The sequence below is a fragment of the Prionailurus viverrinus genome, chromosome D3, assembly GCF_022837055.1.
Source record: "Prionailurus viverrinus isolate Anna chromosome D3, UM_Priviv_1.0, whole genome shotgun sequence".
In the NCBI taxonomy this organism is placed as follows: Eukaryota; Metazoa; Chordata; class Mammalia; order Carnivora; family Felidae; genus Prionailurus; species Prionailurus viverrinus.
In genome coordinates, this window is record NC_062572.1 from 95,634,370 (window position 1) to 95,659,359 (window position 24,990).

A 24,990-nucleotide genomic window follows, 5' to 3' on the forward strand; every position below is an offset into this window, starting at 1 on the left:
GGTTTCTTGGGCATGACAACTAAAGCATAAGCAACACACACACACACACACACACACACACACACACACACACACAAACACGCTGGACTTCATTCAATCTAAAAATCTTTTGTGCTGAAAAGGGAAATATCAGGAAAGTGAAGACGATCCACAGGATGGGAGAAAAAACTTGCAAATCATATACCTGACAGAGTTCCAGTATCCAGTGTAGATAAAGAAATCTACAACTCAGTAATAAAAAGACAAACAACCAAATTTAAAAACAGACAAAAGGTCTGAACAGACATCTCTCCATAGACGTATAAATGGTCAAGAAGCACATGAAAGGATGTTCAACATCATTAGTCATTAGGGAAATGCAAATCAAAACCACAACAAGATCCCACGTGACACCCACCAGGATAGGGGGGACGTGGGGGAGAGCGCAAGCAGGGGAGGGGCAGAGAGAGAGGGACAGAAGATCCAAAGCAGGCTCTGCATTGACAGGCTGACAGCAGCGAGCCCGACGTGGGACTCAAATTCACGAACTGTGAGATCATGACCTGAGCCAAAGTCAGACACTCGACCAAGTGAGCCACCCAAGTGCCCCAAAACTTTTAGATTTTATAAAGCCCAACATGTATTTTTTATGTTGTTTCCTGTGCCTTTGGGGTCACATCCAAGAAATCACTGCCAAATCCAATGTCATGATGCTTTTCTCCTGTTTTCTTCTAAGAATTCCATTGCTTTAGGTCTTACATTCAGATCTTTGATCAATTTTGAGTTAATTTTTGTATACGGTGCCAGGTAAGAGTCTAATGTCATTCTTTTGCATGTGGATATGCCATTTCTCAGAACCATTTGTTGAAAAGACTGTCCTTTCTCCACTGAATGGTCTTGGCACCCTTTCCGAAAATCACTTAACCATATATGTAAATGTCATTTCGGGACTCTCTAGACCCCTGGTCTATTTGTCTTTATGCCAATAACACACTGTCTTGGTTATTGTACTTTTTAGTTATTTTTAAAATCTGAAAGTATGAGTCTTCTAGTTTTGTTCGAGATTGTTTTGACTATTTGGGGGTCCCTTAATGTTCCATATGAATTTTAGGCCTGGTTTTTCTATTTCTGCAAAAAAAAAAAAAAAATCACTGGGATTTCGACAGGGATTCCATTAAATCTGAGATTGCTTTGGGTAATACTGACATTATAACAATATTGAGTCTTCCAGTCCATGAACATGGGATGTCTTTCCATTTACTTATGTCTTAAATTTCTTTCAGCAGACTGTTTTGTAGTTTTCATTGTACAAGTCTTTTATCTCCTTGGTTAAGTTAATTTTTTTTCAGAAAAAAAAATTTTTTTAGGTTTACTCATTTTTGAAAGACAGAGAGAGACGGAGCACAAGCAGGGGTGGGACGGAGAGAGGTGGGGGGACACAGAATCCGAAGCAGGCTCCAGGCTCTGAGCCGTCAGCCCAGAGCCCGATGTGGGGCTCGAGCTCACGCACCGTGAGATCATGACCTGAGCCCAAGTCGTACACTCAACCGACTGAGCCACCCAGGCGCCCCTCCTTGGTTAAGTTAATTTCTAAGTATTTTACACTCTTAATATTACCATAACTAGAATTGTTTTTGTAATTTCCCGAGCGTCCTGCAAGCTGCTCTTGGTGGCACTGGGGGAATTAAGCCATTGTGTCATTTCCCACATTAAGAAGCTTGAATCTCCTGCCTCTGGCGATGTCTGTGGACCCAGCTTCCTCTCCGTGGATCACGGCCTCCAACCTTGGGCGCTGGCAGCCTCCACTCTGGCCTGCCTCTGACCCATGGAGAGTTCTTTCCCATCACAGAAGTTGAACTTGGAAAATTGAGACAATGTTGGATTCAACTGCCCGGGTATCCCCTACATGCCGGATACAGTAAGTTGCCTACAGGATCTGACCAGCAAACAGTGACAGTGCAGGTGCAGCAAGCACACAGATACAGGCAGGTGGGCTTGGAAGCAGCAGGTGTGGGATCAACATGAGCCCACTTTAGGCACGCTGTGGCCACAAATCAGGTGGTCAGCCTCAGTGAGTCCGCAGGTGCCAAGGGTCCCCAGAGGAGGGGGCACCATGCCCCAGCCACCGGACAGGCCTCCCGCCGCACATTCGTATCTGAAAGTGCACACTAGTCGTCTTCTGTCATGCTTCAGTGGAATAGACATCCATCCAGGGAGAAATGGGGAGGGAAGGGCCTGTAAGCCATATCACGGGAGAGGGAGCCAATGCACCTGAGGAGGGTGAGAAGAGGCCCCCAGGGAGGTAGGGTCACGATGCTGCCTTCACACACACACAACCACCCTGGGAGGGGCTGAGGGTCTGCATGGATCTAGGCAAGAATGCGTGAGAGGTTCGGGTACTACTATAGGCTTCGAAGAGAGCCCTGCACAGCTGTAAGTGCTGCACGGGGAGGGAGCTCCCCATCGCAGGAAGCGAGCAAGTGCCAGAGGAACAACCAGTAGGAATGGCAAAGATTCTGAACCAGCCAATCCGGGGGGCCCCTGGGATGCCAACGGACACCCCGTCCAATGGCACAGGTGACTCTCATCGGGCCAGGCCAGGGGAGGGCCCTACCCAACGCCTTCAAGACTTGCGCCCCACCGGCCTCCCGTTACTCGGAGGACATCTGAAGTCACGGATGGCATCGGCACACCTGCTCCGCCGTGACAAGAGTGAATCCCATGACACAGGGCCCCCACCGCTGAGTGCACCTCTGTGCTCCGCAGCCAGAGCGCTGTCCCCTCGCCCCCCCTTCTGCACTCGGCACGTCCCTCCCACCGTCATGCTTCAGGGCCAGCCTGAAAGAGCGGCGCTCAGAGCCCGCACCGCACACCTGCCTCGCGAGAGGGCCGTGGCCTCCCCCAACCCGTCCCACGCTCACGTCTCTGCTCACACACCCAGACATCAAGGGCCAACGTGCTCAAACCGACACCGCTCTTTACCCGGCGGTTTCACAAGCGTGACCGAAAACACGGCAGCCGTGTGCGTGCACATTCCGTTCTTACCAACTTGGAGGCACTGGCACCCACCACTGGGTCCAGCGAGAGCCGCAGGGGCCGCCTACCTCATTCCCTCAGTGGACTGGTGGCGGTAGTTGCGGTAGAGCTGCGGGACACCCAGCATGGCCTCGGTCAGCACGGCCAGGAAGCCCAGGGTCTCCACAAACAGGGCCGAGTCGATGGACAGGTACGTGATGTAGCCCGCCACGCCCGTGAAGGCCACGACACACTGCACGTAGTCCCCGAAGCTGCTCCAGTGCCAGAAGTGGCGAGGGTCAAAGTCTAGGGCGAGAGGCGAGACAAAGGTAAGCCAGGCGTACGGGTCAGGGCGCCGTGAGGAGAGGACGTGAGCGGAGCGAGGAGGTCAAAGTCAATGGACGTGAGATGGACGTGGGCCGTGGGGCTCCGTGTGCTCTTGGCAGGGCCCTTGTGAGGGAGCTTTGATATTAGTCACCGTAAAGACGTTAAAATCCTTAAATCCTGTGATAGTATAGTGCAGGGGTTGTACAGGAGCCTCTGAAGTCTCTTCCCTGGGTTAGAATCCTCACCCCTTCCTCCACAAGTGGATCAGTTAACCAGGTGTCTCGGTGTCTTCAGGTGTGAAAGGAATAAGGTAACCTACCTCCTACGGTTATTCTAACGGTTACGTGAGTTAATCTTACAAACCCAATAAAGTGCCCAGCCCATAATAAGGGCCAATAAAAGTATGTACTTATCATCACTACACAGTTGATAGAATGTTATCGTTCGCCTGACAGATAGATGTGTCCTGCCGAAACCAAATCCATAAGCACTCACAAATCGGCAAACTACGTGAAGTTCTTGGGCTTTGGCAGATAAACACAGGAGGTCCTGGGGACAGCAGCGGCGTCAGGGCAGGTCAGGGAAATGGGGATAAATAGAAAGAGAGCTTGAGGGTGCAGGATGCACCCGATCCTGGCCCAGCCCTTAGAATGGCAGGATCTGGAGCCAGGGCGCCTTGCCAGGAAACTGACCCAGCAAGGGCTGCAGGCATGGGCGCCAGTACAGGGTGGCGGGTCCGGCCCTCCAGGGCCCGGGAAGTGCCGGCAGGGAAATAGTCAACCTGCACACATGTGCCTGTCCTGCCAGCCCCGCCCCCCCCCCCCCCCCCCCTTCAGGCTCCATTCCCTCACTCTGCGTGAGAACACTGCCCAGAGTCTGAACTAGAAAGGGGGAGCGCAGGCAGGAGGCGGGGCATGGTTTGCAGGTGTGACGTCACACCAGAGTGGGGGTCACCTCCTAGAGCAGGGCAGGGTATGAGCCAGGCTCGCTTCAGGAACAAACCCCAGCTGTAACACGGGGGTGGCCTGAGCGTGCAGGGGAGCTGGGGGCAAACACTGAGGTGTTCCCTACAGAGAATATGAAGTCATGAGAGGATGTGACAAGGGGGCGGATCTCAGACCCGGATGAAGTTCCTGACTTTGTGCCCAAGGAGTGGAAAAACAGGGTCAGAACCGAGAACCTGGGCCAGGACAGGGATGGACTACGAACAGACGAGCTGAGGACACCAGGTGAGGTCCAGGGGGCTTTAGGAAACAGGGTCTGAGGTCAATCGGTCACAAGTCTATTTTAGGTTCTCAAGGAGCAGGTCAACTGGCAAATGACTAACAGAATACCTTTATTACAAAATTTCTGAGAAAAGACTGAGACCGGACCCTTACCTTAGCAGACACAAAAATTATCTCAAAAAGACCTAAACATGAGAGAGAAAACGGTAAGACTCTCAGCAGAGAACACAGAGGGAGAGCATCAGGACAGTGGATTTGTCAACAGCTCCTTAGATATGAGAACAAAAACACAGCAACAGAAGAGAAAATAGACCAATTTGTATCAAAATTATAAACTTCTGTGTTTCTAGGAAAAAAAAACTCTTTGAAACTATTGGTCTTGGCAACGATTTTTGGATAGGACACCAACAATGCAAAGCAAAAATAAACAAGGAGAACTGCATCAAACTGAAAGGCTTCTGCAGAACAAAAGAAACGACCAGCAAAATGAAAGGAGACCAACAGAATGGGAGAAAATGTTTGCAGACTGTCATGTTATAAGGGGTTTATACCCAAAATATATGCAAAACTCATACAACTCAGTAGCCGAACCAAAAAACAAAAACGAAACAAAACAATCCAATTAAAAAATAGAGGACTAGAACACGTATTTTTCCAAAGAAGACATACAAATGGCCAACAGACACATGAAAAGATGCCCCACATCACACATCAGGGAAATGCAAATCAAAACCACAATGAGATACGATCTCACACCTGTCAGAACGGCTAGAATAAAAAAAAAAAAAAGGGATCAGCGTTGGTGAGGATGTGGAGAAAAGGCAACGCTAACTGGGGCAGCCGCTGTGCAGAACAACATGGAGGTTCCTCAAAATATTAAAAATAGAAACACCACATGATCCAGCAATTCCCCTTTGGGCATTTATCCAAAGGAAATGAAATCACTATCTTGAAGAGACATCTGCACCCCACGTTCACAGCAGCGCTATTTATTCCAAAACATGGAAACAACCTAAGCGTCCACACCAAGAGATGAATGGAGAAAGACGACTGGTGTATATATATATATAATAGACTATTATTTAGCCATAAAAAAGGGAAATCTTGCTTTTGTGACAATATAGATAGACCTTGAGAACCTTGAGCATAATGCTAAGTAAAATCAGTCAGAGAAAGACAAACACTGTGTATTCTCACTCATATGTAGAATCCAAAAAAGCCAAACTTGTAGAAACAGAGCAGAATGGCGGTTGCCAGCACTGGGGGTGGGGGAGGTAGGGAGATGTTGGTCCAAGGGCACAGACTTCCAGCTGTAAGATGAATAAGTTCTGGCATCTAATGTACAGAATGGTAACTATAATCAACAACATTGTATTACATACACACTTGAACGTGGCTGAGGCACCTGGCTGGCTCAGTCGGTGGAGTGTGCGACTCTTGATTTCGGGGTCATGAGTTTAAGCCCCATGTTGGGTGCAGAGTTTACTTCAAGAAGAAAAAAGGAAAAAAAGAAAGGTGTTAAGAGAGTAGATCCTGGGGTGCCCGGGTGGCTCAGTCAGCTGACCACCTGATTTCAGCTCAGGTCATGATCTCACGATTCGGGAGTTCGAGCCCCACAGGCTCGCTGCTGTCAGCACAGAGCCTGCTTCGGATCCTCTGTCCTCCTCTCTCTCTGCCCCTCCCCTACTCATGCTCTCCCTCTCCCTCAAAAATAAATAAACATTAAAAAAAAAAAGTAGATCTTAAATGTTACCTCCACCAAAAAAATAAATAAATAAATAATGTGAAGGGATGGAAGTATTAATGAACCTTACTGTGGTGCTTACACCACAAATATAAGCGTATCAAGTCATCACCTTGTACATCTTAAATAGGTTATATGTCAATAATACCTCAATAAAGCTGAAAAAATGAAATTTTTTAAATAGTTCTGTTTCAAATAACATAATCAACAGAGTAAGAAGGTAACCCATGCAATGGGAGAAAATATTTGTGAATCAGATATCCAATAAGGAACTTGTATCCAGAATATATAAAGAATGCTTACAACTCAAAAAAAAATTTTTTTAAGGGGCAACGTAGTTGAACAGACCTCTCTCCAAAGGACATCTATAGATGCCCAATAAGCACATGAAAAGATACTCAATGTTATTAATCATTAGGGAAATGAAAATCAAAACCAAAATGAGACACAACTTCACAACCATTAGGACAGCTGCTTTTAAAAACAAAACAAAACAAAACAACACAGGGCACCTGGGCAGCTCAGTCACTTGAGCATCCGACTCTTGATTTCGGCCAGGTCGTGCTCTCCCAGTTTGTGAGATCGAGCCCCACGTCGGGCTCTGCACTGAGCCTGGAGCCTGCTTGGGATTCTCTCTCTCCCTCTCTCTCTGCCCCTCCCTGGCTCGTGCTCGTGTACTCTCTCTCTCTCTCAAAATAAATTAAAAACAAAAACACAGAAACAATTGTTGGGAAGGACGGGGAGAAACTGGAACCCTGTGCACTGCTGGCGCGTATGTGAAATGGTGCAGCCGCTGTGGAAAACAGTATAGAGAGAGGGTCCTCACAAAATTCAACACAGAATCACATGACCCAGCAGTTCCACTTCTGGGGATACACCCAAAAGAACTGAAAGCAGGGACTCAAACAGATATTCGTACAACCATGTTCACGGCGGCATTATTGGCAATAGCTGAAACACAGAAGCAATTCAGGGTCCACCAACAGGTAAATGCATAAGCGAAATGTGGTCTGTACATTCAGTGGAGAATTATTCAGCCTTAAAATGGAAGAAAATTCTGCAACGTGCTAAAACCTGGATGAACTGAGAGCATGATACTGAGTGAAATAAGACAGGTACAAGAAAGAAGGGAAAGCAGACCCCTAATGCTGCCCAGGACAGCGATTCTAACAAAGCAAAGGTGGCAAAAGGAACAGCCAATCGGTCACCACTGCTTCCCAAAGGAAGGGTGAGGCATCCTTCCACTCTGGCAAAGTCCAGTGTCGAGACGAGGAAGAAAAACCCACATCAGATGGATAGTCACACATACAAGCAGCTAGGAGCGGTTAAGGGAATACCAAAGCCAGGAAAATGAAAACTGAGCTGCCACTCTTTTTCCAGTCAAGATGGAACAACAGAGACCAGACTTACTGTCCAAATAGCCACAAACTGGGCAAAATAGATGTCTGCAAAACACTGGACACGAGGCAGTAAAGGACAGGGATCTCTAGGAGATGCAATATAGGTGAAGTGAGCCCCAAACTGTCCCAGGTTCGGCCTGGAGTTTCCAGGGCGCAGAAAATGAAGTGAGAACCAGGCCAAGCCCCCAGAAACCCACAGTGGGGAAGACGGAGCTGGGTCTAGGACATGAGGCGGCTGGAGTTTGCAGGACAAAGCAAGCACCGATCACAAGACCGGGCAAAGAACCGCCGAAAAAGGTAAGCATTCACAGGGTGCAGCATTCCCAAAGGGCCAGGAGCAGTGTCTTCCTTTCAGCCAGAATGGGAAACCTCGAAATTCACAGGGCTTTGGGTAGAACATTGCTTCAGCAGTGGGGAGTAACTAGCCCAGGCTGAGCAATGCTCCCACCGAACTCATCTTAAAAGCAAGATCTAAAAGGATCACACTGTTTCCAAGTTACTTAACCACATCCCCAGAACAAAGCTCACAAATATTTATAGAAACTTAAAAATATTCAGCAGATAGCAAGGTAAAACTCACAATGTCTGACATCCACTCAAAAATTACCAAGCATGTAAAGAAACAGGAAAATGTGATCTATAATGAAGAGAAAAATAGACCAACTGGAAAAAAAAAACAAAAAAAAAAATTGGAACCAACATGAATGTTAGAACTGACAAGGGCATCAAAACAGTTATTATAACTATATTCCATTTGTTCAAAAGTTAGGTTGGGATACAGAAAATTATATACATATTTTTAGACTCTACTCCCTCCCCAAAAAACCATCTAGGGATAAAAATCACAACATCTGAGATGAAAAATGAATATATGGATGGGGTTAATATCAGATTAGATGGAGAAGAAAAGATTAGGAAACTTGAAGACATAGGAAGAGAAATTGCAAAATATAAGAGAAAAGAGAATTTTTTAAAAAATAAAAAAATAAAAAAATAAAAATAAAAATAAAAATAAATAAACAAATAAATAATTTTTTAAAATAAAAATAAATTTTAAAAAAAGAGAGAAAAGAATTTTTTAAATCAACCGAGCATTAGTAAGCTGTGGAACAACCTCAAGGCACATAATATTTGTGTGATTAGAGTCCCTGAATTTCAGGGTTGGGGGAAGGCAGAAAAAATTGCTGGAGGAAAAAAAGGGCCAAAATCTTCCCAAATTTTATGGAAACGTTAAGTCGTAAGTCTAAGAAGTGCGACGGATCCCAAGCACAAGAAACATGAAGAAAACCACACCAGGGCACAACATAATCAAACTTCTCACCAAAACCAGTAATAAGAAGAAAATTATAAAGGCAGCAAGAAAAAAGGATATATTACATACAGAGGAACAAAGAAGAATAATGTCAAGTTGCTCATCAGTAGAAGACAAGACAGCAAGGGAGCAACGTCTTGAACAGACTGAAAAAAAAAATGTGTCAGCTTGGAATTTTATACCTAATGAAACTATTGTTCAACATGAAGGCAGATAATGAAGATTTTTTTCACATTTAACAGCTTAAAAAGGCCGGTGGCTTCGGGTCCCTCCACTACGGTGAAGAGTCCTTGTGGCTCCTTGTTGACCTAACATAGTGAATGCAGTTAGCCCAGGAGGCTAGCCCAACCCGCTACAAGGGTCATTCCCACCTACTAGGGTTGCCGGGACCTCTTGCCCTCCTTCACCAGATTTTCAGCTACTGATGTTACAAACAATAAAATAATGGAGCACAGAGTTGAGGAAAAGACTTAAACCAGATTTTTCTTCAATCAGTTAAAAATATGGATCCTGAATCACAGGGACCACAGATTATCAAAGTGACACCTCTTCAACAAGTGTTTGCCTCTCGTGCTGGAGCTATCCTGACACCACTAATGGTAACTCCTCTGGATGTTGTGAAGTTTCAACTCCAAGCCCAATGCAACCCATTCTCCAAAGGAAAATGTTTTGTGTAGAGTAATGGACTTATGGATCATTTATGTGTTTGTGAAGCGGAAGGCAACAAAGCATGGTATAAGAAGCCAGGACGTTCCCATTGGATGCCTTTTTGAAAACCATTCGAAATGAGGGCATTAAATCCCTGTGGAGTGGCTTTCCCCCTACTTTAGTGATGGCAGTTCCTGCCACAGTCATTTAGTTTACCTGCTGTGATCAATTAACTAATTTTCTGAAATCAAAATTAGGAGAAAATAAAAGTCATATATCAACTGTTGCTGGAATTGTTGCCAGATCAACTGGTATAATTATGAAGTCTTAAAGAAGCCGCTGTGTGTGAAATCTGGTTTATATGAACCAACATTTATGATCCACTTTACTTCTGGGGTAGTCTTTGTTATACTTCCGGGGCATTGTCTGGTTATACTTCCGGGGCATTGTCTGGTTATACTTCCGGGGCATTGTCTGGTTATACTTCTGGGGCATCGTCTGGTTTTTCTGCAGCTATTGCAGCTTTGCCCTTTGACGTGGCAAAAACACAAAAGCAGACACAACTTTGGATATGTGAATGTCATAAAATTTCTATGCCTCTGCATATGTCAACGTGAACTATCATGAAGAACACTGTTGCTAAGAATGGGTTTGCAGGATTATTTACAGGACTCATTCCCCGTTTAATTAAACCTCTTCCTGCTTGGGCCATTATGATCAACACCTATGAATCTGGGAAGGCTTTTCCCAGAAGCAAAATGCTCTAAGACAGCAATACTAGTGATGCTGTTTCAACCTGAAATAACAACCAGAGCCAAATAATAAGTCGGAGACTCTTAGGCAAGAACTCTTTCACCATTATCTTGAAATGATTTTATTATTTTCTATTTTATAATTTAAATAAGTAGTAATTTCTACTTTGCCTCTAAATCATAATCCTAATTTTAAAATAAATTTTGTTACTCTAATTTTTGAGATATTGAAAACGGTATTCCAGAAATCACAACCATTAAATGTTCTTGTAAAGAAAAGAAAAATTATTCCTTAGCGCTGAAAGCAATAATCTGAAAGTTTTATAATTGAGAATGTTTCGGATACATCATAATACTTTGAATTGTGTGTTGAATGATGTAGAGAGTCTGGAAGAAAAATGCCCAAGTCTTTTATGCACACTTAAATCATATACATAGATATTTAAGTATTTCAGCGAAGTATATAATAGATAGCAGGCTTTAAATAACATTATTCACATTTACCAAATAATACCTATTAGATACCTTCTTTAATTCAAATGCATGAGTTTGTTTGTTTTTTTAACTTCCTGTTGCTATTTTAAGGCTTCAACAGAGTTAGGATTTCTTCACTCAAAGGTATGGCTATTTTATATCTTTATGAACCAAAATTAACTGTTTATATGATATAGATATTTTTGATAATTAAAGACTCTGTATAATGTTAAACGAAGTCCTTTGGACAGAAGGAAAGCGACACCAGATGGAAATACAGATCTAACATCTTCAGTTTAGATATGGTAACTAAATGGATTGGGGCACCTGGGTGGCTCAGTCAGTTAAGCATCTGACTTCAGCTCAGGTCATGATCTCGCAGTTCATGAGTTCGAGCCCCGTGCTGGGTTCTGTGCTAACAGTTCAGAGCCTGGAGCCTGCTTCAGATTCTGTGTGTGTGTGTGTGTCTCTCTCTCTCCCCCTCCCCTGCTCACATTCTGTCTCTCTCTCTCTCAAAAATAAACATTAAAAAAAAAATTTAAGATATGGTAACTAAATGGGTAAATGTATTTGATTTTTCTTCTTATAACTTAAATCTCTTTGATACACAATTGACTACCAAACAAATATAAGAAACAGTAGAGTTTTAGCATATATAAAGCTAGATATGCCAAACAATCACAGGGACAGGAAGGGTCAGTGACGCCCTGCAGGTGAGGTTCTCAGCAGCATGTGCAGGTGGCAGGACGTCACTTGAGGCAGACAAAGGTAAGGGTGGACCATAAACCCACAGCAAATGCCCATCAACACGTGAATAAAGAAAGAAAACTTAAAATTAGGAAAGAGAGGGGCACCTGAGTGGCTCAGTCAGTTAAGTGTCTGACTCTTGATTTTGGCTCAGGTCATGATGTCACGGTTCGTGAGATCAAGCACCACATTGGGTTCTGAGCTGACACTGTGAAGCCTGCTTAGGATTTTCTCTCTCCCAATCTCTCTGCCTCTCTCCCACTCGTGCTTGATCACTCTCTAAATAAATAAATAAATGTTTTTAAAAAATTAGGGAGCACCTGGGTGGTTCAGTCAGTCGAGCATCTGCTCTTGATTTTGGCTTAGGTCATGATCTCAGGGCCATGGGATCAAGCCCCATCAGGCTCCACACTGAGCAGAGAGCCTGCTTAAGATTCTCTCTCTCCCTCCACCCCTCTCTCCCACTTGCATGGTCTCTCAAATAATAGATAGATAGTAGATAGATAGATAAATGTGTTAGAAGGAGAACTCAAAAAGAAATTAGGAAAGAGAAATTAGAACATATTTTGAACCGACTGAAACAAAAAAGCTACATCAAGTTGAATGCAGTGCTGGGAAAGACTCGCGGCCGCACGCATGGCCCTCGATGCCCACACTGCAGGGCAAGCACACTGTGGGGTGAGCAGAGAACAAAGTAAACCCAGAGGAAACAGATAAAGGGAAATAAGAAGGATAACAGAAACCAATATACAGAAGACAGAAAAATAGAGAAAATCAATGAAACCAAAGCTGGTGCTTGGAAAAGATCAATACAATGGATCAACCTCCAGCCAGAATGATTAGGAAAAACAAAAAAGGTGTGAATGCGCTCCCAATGAAAAAGGTAGTACAAATGACCCTATATCCATTAAGACGCTGAATTTGAATTAAAAACTTCCCACAAAGATAACGTCAGGCACAGAGGGCTTTCCTTGGGAATTTTATCGAGTATTTGAAGAAGAAAAAATAACAATCCTCCAAAAACTCATCTAGTAAATTGAAAAGTATGGGATAATTCCCAACTCATTCCATGAAGCCAGCCCTGCTCTGACGCAGAAACCAAATAAAGGTGCTACAAGAAAACTACAGACCAATATCACTCATGATCATAGATGTAAAAACCCTGAACAGACTTCAGCAAATAAAACCTAACAATATGTAAGAGGGTTAGTATATCATGACCAAGTAGGGTTTGTCCCAGGAACGCAAGGCTGTGCCAATGTCCATAAATCAACCAATGTAATGCACTATATCATACTAAACTAAAGAAGAAAAACACAGGATCACATCAGCGGATGTAGAAAAAAAGCATCTGACAAAATTCAACATTCGGTCCTGATAAAAATCCTCAACAACTGAAGAATAAAAGGGAACATCCCCAACCTGTGAAAAAAACAACCCCACACAGAACCTGCAGGCAACGATCGTCCTCGTGGGGAGCAGCGAATGCCCTTCCCCAAGATCAGACACAGGGCAAGTGCATGTGCCACCTTCTGCCCGACGCCACACCCGCCTCACTGTGGCGAGTAAGCAAGAGAAAAGAGACGGAAATTTAGAAAACAATACCATATATGATACCCTCAAAAAGTATGAAATACTTAGGGATAAATCTGACAATGTGCAATACCAGTACGTGAAGACTGGGAGGGAAGCAGTGGTGACATTTTAAAAAACGTAAATAAACGGAGACACACACAGTGCTCATGTCCAGAAGTCTCAATGTTGTATGTGTAAGAGTTCCCAGAGCATCCCCAGGTCTGACGATTGTTCTAGAAGGACTCACACAGGATGAGCTTAATTCCTCCAGCAAAGAACTATTGACAACGTGTGAAACGTTGTCGACCAAGGAAGCTCATTAGAGACTCAAGGTCCGGAGTTTTCATTGGGCGCCAGCCATGTAGATGCTCTCTGCCTGGCACATACCAAAATCCCAGACTTCCAGAAGGGAAGCAGGTGTTCACTGTCTACCATGTCGGGCCAACAGTCCCGGCACAGAGAGCCACTCCACCAGTTCTGGGAATGAAGCAAGGTCTCCTACATGCAAGTTCCCGGACACCAGCCAGGGGCCACCTTTGCAAGCGGGCCTCTCCAGAGACCACAGTTATGAGGCTGCTGTGTTAACACTTTCTGCATAATCGTAACTTTACCCAAACTAATCTAAGATCCAAGATAATCCTAATCAAAATCCTAGCATGTTTTTTGTAGAAATTGACAGATTGATTCTAAAAGCCATACAGAAACGCACAGCGTCTAGAGCAAAGTTGGAAGCAAAGTTGCCCGATCCGAAGACTTATTACCAGGCGACAGTAATCAAGACATGTGGCAGTGCCCAGGGCTAGAGAAGCCAATCAGTGCAACAGAACAGAGTCCCCCCACCACAGAAGCTCATCCCCGACAAGCACACAAAGGCAACTTGGTGGAGAAAAGATAGTCTTTGGACGACCATACGCAAGAACAAAGCTGGGCCTGTGCCCACATCAGACAAAATTAACCCAAAGTGGATCACAGATCTGAACGTAAAACCTGAAACTACAGTCGTACAAACATCTCCGCTAGGACACCAAAAGCCCAATCCCACAAAAGAGCAGACTGATAAAGCAGACTTCTTAAAAGCTGAAAGACTTCTGCTCGCCAAAGGTAATGTTAAGGGAACAAAAAGAGCACCGACCGAAAATACTGCCGACCACACGTCTGACGGAGGACCTACGTCCAAACTAATAAAGAAACTCAAAACTCAGGACGAACGATTTTTGAGTTGGCAGACGTGGACACTTCACCGTGAAGACACAGGATGACAGACAAGCACAGGACAAGATGCTCAACATCCTTCGTGAGACGAAGACCGCAATGAGATTGCCACTACCCACCACAGACGACTAAAACCAAAGACAGGTTTACACGGTGTAGACGAGGGGGTGGGGCAGCAGGAACCCACACACTGCTGGGGAGACGGCGGACGGTTTCTTAAAAAGTTAAACACGCACTTACCACAGGATCCAGCCCGTGCACTCCTAGGTACACACCCGAGAAAAGAAAGCATACGTTCACATAGAGACCTGTACCCACATGGCCACGGCAGCTTCATCTGTAACAGCCAAAAACTGGAAGTGACCTAAATGTCCGCCCCCAGTGAGTAAGCAGAAAAACGGCAGCACAATCAAGACGGACTAACGAGGAAGGACCCACTGACGCGCGCTGCAACGTGGACAAATTTCAGGATAATTCTGCCGCGTGAAAGAAGGCAGACAAAACAGAGTACACACCGTGTGATTTCATTTACGCCCAATTCTAGTAAAGGCGACGAATGTGTAGGGATGGAGAGCAGACGGGAGCTGCCTGCTTGGGGGGGTGCGGGTTACAAAGAGGAAATTTTGGGGGGTGAGAAGCACGTTGTCTCAGATCACGGGTGAAGGTTCCATGGTGAACACGTGTCAAAACCTACCCAAACCGCACACTTTAAACACGTGTTCACCTCGCACTGATCACACCGCAGAAAAGCTGCGAAAAGCCAGCTGAGCTGCCCGAAGCTCAGGGAGAAGGTTCCAGGGGCCGGGGGCGCACCAGAGCCACACAACCAGGACGACAGGGCCCCCCAGTCCTCAGGCACCGCGGCGGGGCGCCCGTCCGCCCGTGACAGCAGCCCCAAGCCTCCTGAGCCCTGCCCACGGTCAACCGAATATGACGGCAGTTTTCCCCGAAGCTTTGCTGAAGCTTTATCCCCCTCCAAGATGAGACCCAGGCTACTGCCGGGTCCCAGGCCTTACCTCCGCAGGTCACGGCACTTTCCTTGGGTGGCTGGAGGGACACGCTCCAGCCCGCGGGGGACCCGAGCCCACAGGCGCCCCTCGCATGCACCCTGCCATGCGAGCCTGCCCCCTCTGCTCCCCGCGGCGAGTGCCTGCGGGCTGGAGCGCTGTGTGGGGGCCCATGTCGTTCCCACAGTGACAGTGACGTGATGGTGATGGTGACACCCACCCCAGGCCGCACAGCCACCCGAGGGGGCCCAGCAGCATCACCTCCACAGCCTAGGACTTTCAAGTTTGCTGCTCTCCTGCCGCCATGGGGCTCTTAGGAGCCACGTTCCCCAGACCACAGGACACACGTCCACCTCTGTGGGAAACAGCCATCAGAGCCTCTGGGCTCACATTCCTTGTCCCTCACACGTGGGGGACCTCGCCTTTTCTGTGGGACCATTTCCTAACCTGGAGTTACAGGGGGAGGCATCACGGCCCACGCACACGTCCCCCCCCCGGTAAGGCAGCGGGTCCTCCAAGCAACTCGGACATCTGCAGGGACAGCCGAGGACACGGAGGGCTTCCCGGTTTTCCCCGACTCCGGCCTCTGTGCTCACGGGCAGAGCACTCAAACAGCGTGTCCACGGAGCACATAACAGGGACACATGAGAAGCAGCCCAGGGTGGCCCCTGGCCCCGAGGACACCGCCCCTGACGCCGCTCCCACCACCACAGCCCCTCTGCGCGCCTGGCCCCCAGCAGCACCATCCTTCCTGATTCTTCCCCAAGAAATTCTGCACCCCTAGTGCCCCGCGTCCTTCCCCACACACAGTGCAGGAGGGGACTGTCCCACGCGACCTGGGGACCCTGCATGACAATCCTCACCAGTGACAAGTCTCTGCCAACAGCAGCCAGGAGGTACTTCAGCGCAGAACGCCGATTACCAAGGGCTGTCCCAGACCCTTCTGCGCACAAACGTCTTTAACAAGGAAAACGGCACTCGAAGGACACAGCAGTCTCTTCTTAGATTAAGGCTGGATTTTCCCTAAAGCCTCCTTCTTCAACAGAACTGCAGCTCTGAAGGTTTCCACAGATCTCAGCCCCCGTGCAGACCAGCTTGCCTGCGCTAAACTTTGCAGATCAGCAGCCCCCGGCAGGACTGGCTTACTTTGCCTGCACCTGTACCACCAGATGAAGGCAGACCACCAGATAGGATCGAATTTCCATCTGCAGCAGAAGCGACCTGAGAAGGATCGTTTCTAAGCCCAACCAGTAATTTTACCCAAGAGTGTGAGACAAACACGCTTTTGAATGTCATTAAGGAAACAAAACAAGACAGCCGAAGCTTGAAGGAACATAAAAATGGCACCCACGGAAGCCGCGATGAGGGCAGCGGCCCCGGGCACTAGTACACCCAGCAGCGTGCGCACAGTGCACACGAGCCGACCTGGAGGTCTGGTAGCGCCCTAGTGCTCTCACCACAGCGTCACCCACCTGCAAACACACGAACCGCTCGGCGGCAAAGGGCTCCGCCGCAGAGCCTCAATCACGGGCACGCGGCAAGGCCCGGCAGGGCCAGCCCGATGGCCACGTGTGTCAGCCCCTCCGGGGCCAGAGCTCCCGCAAAGGGCAAGGGGAGTGGGGTGTGCACAGAGTGCCAAGCTCTGGAGCTCATCAGGCCCCTGGGCCCGACTCCCCAGTGAGGGACCTGAGGCCAGAGGGGCCTCGTCCACTGCCTCCGCCTTCTGGATTCCAGAAGTTAGCAGAGCCTCCTTTGGGCGTGTCCTCAGCACCTCCTCAGTGTGACGGCCGTCACCAGGGGACCCCAGAGAGCAGCTCAGTCTCCACCACCTGACCCCTCCTGGCACCGAGCCGGTCCCAAGGCAGTTATCCTGAGACCCCGGGGAAGACTGAGGGCTGCTGCCGGGGAAAACGCACACGTCCCCAGGTTTATCTCCTAAGACAGCAGCACCAATAAAAACTGAACACTTTTAACGATCTATAAAATAAACATCATTCAGCATTCCCAGGACAGTTGAAGAAGAAATATTCCTTCTGAATATATATGATTTACAATAAAATGACAACGCAATTTAGAAAACGGCAAGGGACCTAAGTAGACATTTTTCCAAGGACGACGCACAAATGACCAAGAAGCTCATGGAAAGATGCTCGGCATCACAGGTCGTCAGGGAAGTGCAATCACAGCGTCACTGAGATTCCACTTCACAGCGTCTATGACGGGAACGAAACAAGACAATAAAAACTTTTGGTGAGGACATGGAGAAACTGGGAATGTAATGTGCAGCTGGTGGGAATATCGGAAAACGTTCTGGAAGTTCCTCAAATGACTGAACACGGAGCTGCCTGTGGCCAGCAACACTCCCATGTGCGTGCCCAAAGAACTGAACCATGCATCGTGTACAGACTCGTACACGAGTATTCACAGCTGCATTATCCCTGAAGGTAGAAAGAATCCAAGTGTCTTTCGATGGATGAATGGATAAGCAACACGCAGTCTATCCATATAACGGATCTGGCTTGGCCTTGGGAAGGAACGAAGCCCTGAGGCCGGCTACCGCATGGATGAATCTGGAAAACAGGGCGCTGAGAGAAGCCAGTCACAAAAGACTGCATCTGGTAAGACTCTCTTGTGTGAAATATCCAGAACAGGCAAATCCAGAGACAGAAAACAGAGGAGTGGTTTCCCAAGGTTGGGGTCAGGGGGAAATTGGGAGGGATGGGGTTTCTTTTTGGGGTGATGGAAACGTTCCATAATTAAACCTTTTTTTTTTTTAAGTGATTTCTACACCCAACATGGGGCTTGAACTCAAACTCCAAAGTCACATGCTCTTCTGAATGAACCAACCAGGTGCCCCAAGAAATGTTCTGTAATTAGACAGTGGCGATGATAATACAACATTGTGAAGGTACTAAAAACCATTGAATTGTGTACTCTAAGGTGATTAAAATGGTGAATTTGCTGTGAATTTTATCTCAAGAAAATTTCAAGGGTAAATTTTATGGTATGTGAATTATACCTCAAAAGACAAATTTTAATGAACAAAATAGTTTTAACGTATATGATATTTTATAGAGAGAAATACAGATATAAACAGCCATGTTAGTAAGTATATTTTCTAATGCTGGAGTTAAAATACTTCTTTTAAACTTCAAGTATAAGGTGCTGTCCTTTGTATCCCGGATCATTTAAAATAAATTCAGCAACCCATGAACCCATCAGGTGTAACTGATACATTGCAGTGAATTAAACCAAGCGGTAGGGAGAGAAAAGTGGGAACTAGATAAGCAAAAATGTCAGCCGAGGATAATACTGGGTAAATACAGAAAGCACGAAATGAGATTTGCAATGAGGAACACAGAAGATGCTTTTTAAAAAGTACAGATTCCTGATCTGTATCAGATAGAACCAAACTTTTTCTACACTTCTGAGAGATTCCTATGTCCACACAATTTCATTAATAAATACTAAAATAAATTTTAAAATAAACTTAAAGAGAGTTCTGGCTTCCCTCTCAGGAAAAGCAGGTGCTGTACCCGGGCACAGGGGAAGGCAGCCCCACTCTTCAAAAGGAGCCCCCGAGGTGACCCCTGCACCTGCAGTGAGTGTCCCGGGAGAGGTGCGGGTAAGGAGCCCGCGCTCCAGGCGCCGGGACACGACACGGGAGGGCCAACCCGAGTCACACCCCCCTCAGCATTTTCACAACCTGCACACCGAGCACACCGACCAAGATGGGATGTGTTAGGTCCCACAGGGTGTTTTCTAGACAAGACTTGAAAGCAAGGAGTTTAGCGCTGAACAGATGTGTGCAGGGCGAGGGACAGGCCAGCCTCCTCCCAGCCACAGGTCAGCCCTCCCTGCCCCTTAACTGCTGCTCAGAGAACGGCCGATAGCCACGAGGGATTCCTCATTACTTAAACGTCTGGAAGTCCCTACCTGTCAGGGCAGCGGCTTCCCTGGGTTGGCAGACTGACCCCTTCCTTGCCCGCAGCCCACGAGGGTTCCCATTCAGCCTCACCCCCTCCAGGTTCACCGTCTGGGGAACGCGGACAGGGAATCTGCACCAGGAGACGGCGTCCTGATGGGCACAGGGACCCGATTTCTCACCCGCCGGCGTTCTGATGCTCCAAAGGCGACGAAAGAGATCTGGTCTTTCTAAGAGGATGCTGAGCAAGCCGCACGTGAAAAGAGCAGGCACTTTGAGGAAGCTCGTGAGTCAGGAGGAAAGTGCACGAAAAACACCGCAATGCTGGCTCCAGATGCGAACAGACAGCTGTACCCGGAAGCTGTTTCCCACCGGAGCCCGGAGCCCGAAGGGGACGTGGTGACACTAACTGCCTCACAAGCCCCCAGCGGACCCCCCCCAGAAGACAGGCTGAGTGGTAAAGCCTTCCCTCAACTGTCACACCCCCACCCCACGTGCCCCACACACTACACGCTTCAGCCACACCAGACCACCTCCCTACCCTCACCCAGGCAGCCCCTCCCCCAAGGCCAGCTCAGACAGACCCAAGCCCCCCCCATCACCGGCCTCACCACATCTGTCTTCGCTTTCCCCCCGACCCCAGTCCTCTGTCCCCCAGCCCCCTCTTTGTCCCCAGCCTCCCCCCCTGTCTCCCAGTCCCCCCTCTGTCCCCTAGTCCCCCCTCTGTCCCCAGCCCCCTGTCTCTACTGGCCTCCCCTGAGGCAGGAGATCAGGTTAGAGAAGGCTTCCCAGGGATTGACTCTAACCACCATCCATCAAGTGTGGTGTGAGAAGGCACAGAAGCTATTTTTTACAGCCGAGGGCGCCAGAATTAGAGTCGGTTCTGTTCTGACTGCAGGAGCGGACTCCCTCCGCAGCCCGGACGGTCACCCTGATGATGGAAGCATCGCCTTGGCCGAGGCGACCACAGCTGGCCCAGAGTCACTGCAGGAGCCTGCCCCGTGCAGTGGCCACACGAGCCGCAGACGGTACGAGAGGTGGAAGGAACCCCCCAGCTCCTTTTCCCCTCTGCTGACCCTGAACCCGTGAACTTTTCCAAAGAGCGAACTCTAGCCCTTTCTACCGACCCCTTCCTCTTCCTCACCAGGCAAGTCCTTTACACGGGTGCCCTCTCCTCGCCACAGCCCCCCCGCAGGCCTACAGACCTGGCCACGTCCCCAGGGGACAGCCAGGGTCGCGCAGAGCCAGCTCCAGTGAAAAGGTGCTCCGGGGAGGAGCCCCTGCTGCTGGGGTCACGGCCAGTCCCTCCCAAGTGCTGACACCACGCCAGCATCGGGCATGCACACACCCCAGCTGTGTGACCTTGAGACAAGGGCCTAACCTCACAGCGCCTCAGGATGCCACGCCGCCCCACGAGGTCACGCCGTCTGGTAATTAAGACCCACGGGCACAGAACGAGCTCGGCCCACCCTCGGCAGCCCTCGTGGTGAAGCCACCCACACGCCTTCTTCCCGAGACATGCACTTAGGTGCTCGGCCAGGAGGCCGCGGTCTCAGAGGGACCCAGGGGGCCCTGGGCACCGGCACGGGGGTGTGTGCGGTATGGCACCTCATCTCCCTCACCACACGGTCCAGTGGGCCCAGCACAAGGACGAGGAGGCCGGTCAGTGTCCTTCTGGCCCTGGGCCCTCTGACCCACCACATGGGAATTACAGTCCCTCGAGCTGGATGGGACCCCAAGAACCTCGAATCCCAACACCTCACTGGCCGATAGAAGCAGGAGTTGCCCCGATGCTCCTCTGACGACGAGAAACCAGGAACAGCATCTGGCCCCCGCGGTCTACACTCCCCAGGGGCAGACAGGCTCACGGCACACGGGAGGGGCAGGCGCCAGGGACCACCCCCACCGACCAAACAAAACCCCCTTCTAGTGCCCCCAGTGACCACCCTGATGGGCATGCGCACCTAGAAGGGAGCATTTTCTTGTATGTAAACCGTACATGGAGACATTTTTTAAATAACAGACCCCCTTCTTCAACCTCCATGCACTAACTCCACTCTCAGATCACGAAGACACATTTCACAGAGAAAAGGAGGTTGTTACAGCTGCCGTGGGAGTTCCCACTGAACAAACTGCGGGGGGGGGGGGGGGCTCCTCTGCATCCCCACCAGGGCAGGGGGCCCCTCCTCTGCATCCCCGTTGGGGCAGGGGAGCCCCTCCTCTGCGTCCCCGCCAGGGCAGGGGGCCCCTCCTCTGCATCCCCGTCAGGGCAGGGGACCCCTCCTCTGCACCCCCACTGGGGCAGGGGACCCTCCTCTGTATCCCCACTGGGGCAGGGGGCCCCTCCTCTGTGTCCCGGCGGGGCAGGGGGCCCCTCCTCTGCATCCCCGTCGGGGCAGGGGGCCCCTCCTCTGCATCCCCGTCGGGGCAGGGGGCCCCTCCTCTGCATCCCCGCCAGGGCAGGGGGCCCCTCCTCTGCATCCCCGTCAGGGCAGGGGGCCCCTCCTCTGCACCCCCACTGGGGCAGGGCGCCCCTCCTCTGTGCCCCGGTGGGGCAGGGGCTGCCACCGGCCTCCGCATGGCTGAGGGACTCCATGGTGGCCCAGAGACCACGTGCTGTCACGGGATCCTGCCAATGCAGCTTCACCTCCTGTCTCTCAGCCAAGGGCTGAGGAAAGCCAGCGTGCCACCGAGGGAGCCGGGTGCCCCTCCACACAGCCCCGGGCCTCGTGGGGTCACAGGGGGCCTGGCCAGGCAGGGACCAAGGCCAAGTGCAGCCCCGCAGCTTGTGGCCTGACCCCAGGGAGGCAGCTGGTGGTCAGGCTGCTGAGAGAACCAGTGCCTCGTCAGCTGTCTCATTCCACCCCAGGGAACGAGGGCAGCAGAGACCCCAGCCTTCCCTGAGGAGGAGACCCCCGCCCTCTCGGGTCACCTCTTAGGGGTCCATCGCAGCCCCCATTAATGATGGAACAGTTACGTAACCTGGAGCAGTCCCTGCGCCTCCCAGACCTCGAAGCCCACCAGCACCCCCGTGTGGCCTGTCCCCGCCGGTGCAGGCAAAGTCCTTCCTGCTGGAAAAACACTGCAAGAGACCCCGGGGCCCAGGGTTCAGGCCTGGGCGCCGCAGGTGGAGGGAGGCCCAGCACCAGAGGCCACAACCACAACCAGAAGCTGTTGGAGAAAGTCTTGTGAACCACACAGCCACGGGCTCTCCACACGAGCCACGTTCAAAAGACCCCCACGTGCCCCGAGCGGCATGGACAATGCTGGGGGCTCTGGCCACCGTGGCCGGTCCCGGACCCCAGCTCCCGGCCTCCCCGGCCCCTGCCCCCAGATGCCCACAAACCAAGGGGAGGCCGTGAACGGAGGGCTGCCCTCCAGGGGACAGGGGCGCTCCCAGGGTCCGCGACACACACCGTGACAAAGTAAAGCGGGCCAGCCAGGGCTGAGCTGCTGGGCGGGCCGGGGCTGCTAGCTCTGTCCTACAGGAGAGGACGCCCTGATCCCGCGTGGCAGGCAGCTACAGAGCGAGCAGGGCCATTGCCCAAGGGGGGAAGGCAGGTTCCCAGAGGGCCTCGTACAGCAGCCACAGAGACAACACGCTGCACGCGGTGGGCGCCAGGAACAGAGCCGAGCGCCCCACTTGTCGCGGTCACTCTGTGGGCCCTCACACTGCCTGGTCCATTGGTGTCCCCCGCGCCTGGGCGCACAACCCCCCGCCCCCATCCCGCAGACAGGCTGTGGCTCCACACTGTACGGCTTCTGCCCCGGTGTGTGCGGCAGGCCGGGGTCCACAGGCTGGGGTCCCTGCGGGAGCGGGAAGGGGGCACAGCCGGCAGGAGAACCACCGAGGGCAGAAGTAACACGCAGACGGGGCGGGGGGGGGGGGGGGGGGCTGCACCTGCGGTGAGAGCCCACCCATCGGAGAGTGCAGGGCCCCAGGGTGACCCAGGAGCAAACACACACAAGGCTGCCAGCAAAGAAGGGGGGGCGCGTGGTCCTGCTGTGAACACGGCTCTGGGGCCCCAGCCGGCCTCTTACTGCTGTGTGCCTTCCTGGCTAGCGATCCAACCTCTCTGTGCCTGTAAAGGGGGGAAGCACAGCACACTGTGCACAGGCCGGCACGAAAATTAAACGACCGATTCCCGTAAAAGACTTAAAACGGCGTCTGGCACCTACTGAGCACTGAACATCAGCTACGTGGTCTACCAAACAAAATCCCCGCGGCCAGGGGCCACTTTCCAGGCAGCAGGTGGCCTTCACCCCTCACCCCTCGTAGCTCCATCCAATGGCAGTCGTGCTGTGCTGCTTCCTGAGATTAAAAGCTCACCAACCCCCCACCCCACCAAGCCCAGCAGGGGACCTGCCCATCACCAGTTTCTGATGAAGAGAACAGAAATTGGTGGGGCTCGGGGCCAGCCCAGGCCTCTCCCTGCACTCAGGTCCCCGCTCCCTCGGCGCCCCCTCCCAGCCGGCTCCCCACTGGCAGAGTCCAGATCACCGACACACCCGCGGCACCCTGAGGTGACGGGACGTGGGGACTCAGCAGCAGGCCAACCAGATACGGGGTTTGGTCAGTGAATGAGGCACAAGGCCACGCGTCCCTGTCATGGCCATCACACACGGGAACAGGATGAAAGACTGAGGGGGAACGGGCTCTTTACATCCTTTCAAAGTGTCCCCCAAAGGGTACAAACCACCCGCAGAGGCGTGGGGGCCGGTGGAACAGCGCCGTGTGGCCCCCAGCACTGGAAGCACGGGGGACCTTCAGCCAAGCTGCCCCAGGACCCCCAGGACAAAGGTCCAGAACTGAGCCCTGGGAGCGGACGGCCAACGGCGAGGGCGGCTCTGGCGTGGTGAGGCCGCGGGCGCCAGGCTCGTGGGGCCAGGCCGCGCTGTGGCCGTGGAGGCAAGGTCCTGCCTTCCAGAGGGAACACTGGAGGACGTGGGTGTCACCAAGCACCGAGTCAGCAACTTGTTCTCCAACAGCTCGAAAACACACTACCAGATTCCCACCTTAACTCTACGGTCTCTCAAAAAATTTTTAAATATTTAAAAATCAACTCTCCGTGAAAACAAAACCACCCCGGGTCAAAGAGACACTCAGCTCTCACCACACTGCTCTCCTGGAAGCTCCCCGTCCCCCGCCCCTGCCCAAGCACCTGTGCTTGTCTCTGTGACCCTGCCGAGTGCCTGCTCAATCCAGGGACACAGGGACACAGCCCTGACCTACGACCCCACGTCCCCGAGCTCACACTCCAACAAGGAATAGGGGGACGCCAGGCTCTGGGGGGGGGCATGTGGCGCCTGTGGGGCCACCAGAGAAAGCTCAGGACAGGGGTCTGCGGGGCTCCTGCTGTGCGGGAGGGAAGCCACAGGGCAGGGGAGGAGGTGGCTTGCAACCACTCTGCCTGGACAGGGAAACAGGATTAGCAGAGACAACAGCGCCATCTGGCTGTAGGACTGCAAACGCCCTCGTCAGCCTTCAGAGCCGGGGTTCACGGTACTGAGCCACCTTTGCCCCATCCGCCCACACCCACCCCTACCAGGCGGGCCAGGGGACCAGCGGGCCGCTGCTGTGAGACACAGATCCAGGGGTCCAGAGGCCCCAACCCACCCGAGGGAGCTGAGCACGACTGAGCAGTGA

General features: G+C 50.8%; 1 protein-coding gene and 1 pseudogene across 10 annotated transcripts in view; one reads left to right on the forward strand and one right to left on the reverse strand.

Annotated features, from left to right (window-relative positions):
* The window catches only part of SLC66A2 (solute carrier family 66 member 2), a 59,178-nt gene that overhangs the window by 6,597 nt on the left and 27,591 nt on the right, over positions 1-24,990 (reverse strand). For 9 of the 10 annotated variants that reach the window (XM_047827509.1, XM_047827508.1, XM_047827507.1 and 6 more), the window contains one exon: positions 3,084-3,300. In XM_047827509.1, coding sequence (XP_047683465.1) covers positions 3,084-3,300 — 217 coding nt within the window. Of the gene's footprint in view, positions 1-3,083; positions 3,301-24,990 lie in introns of those variants that run through there. The other variant, XR_007145777.1, reaches the window with a different exon arrangement.
* On the forward strand, positions 8,966-10,432 carry LOC125149012 (probable mitochondrial glutathione transporter SLC25A40; annotated as a pseudogene).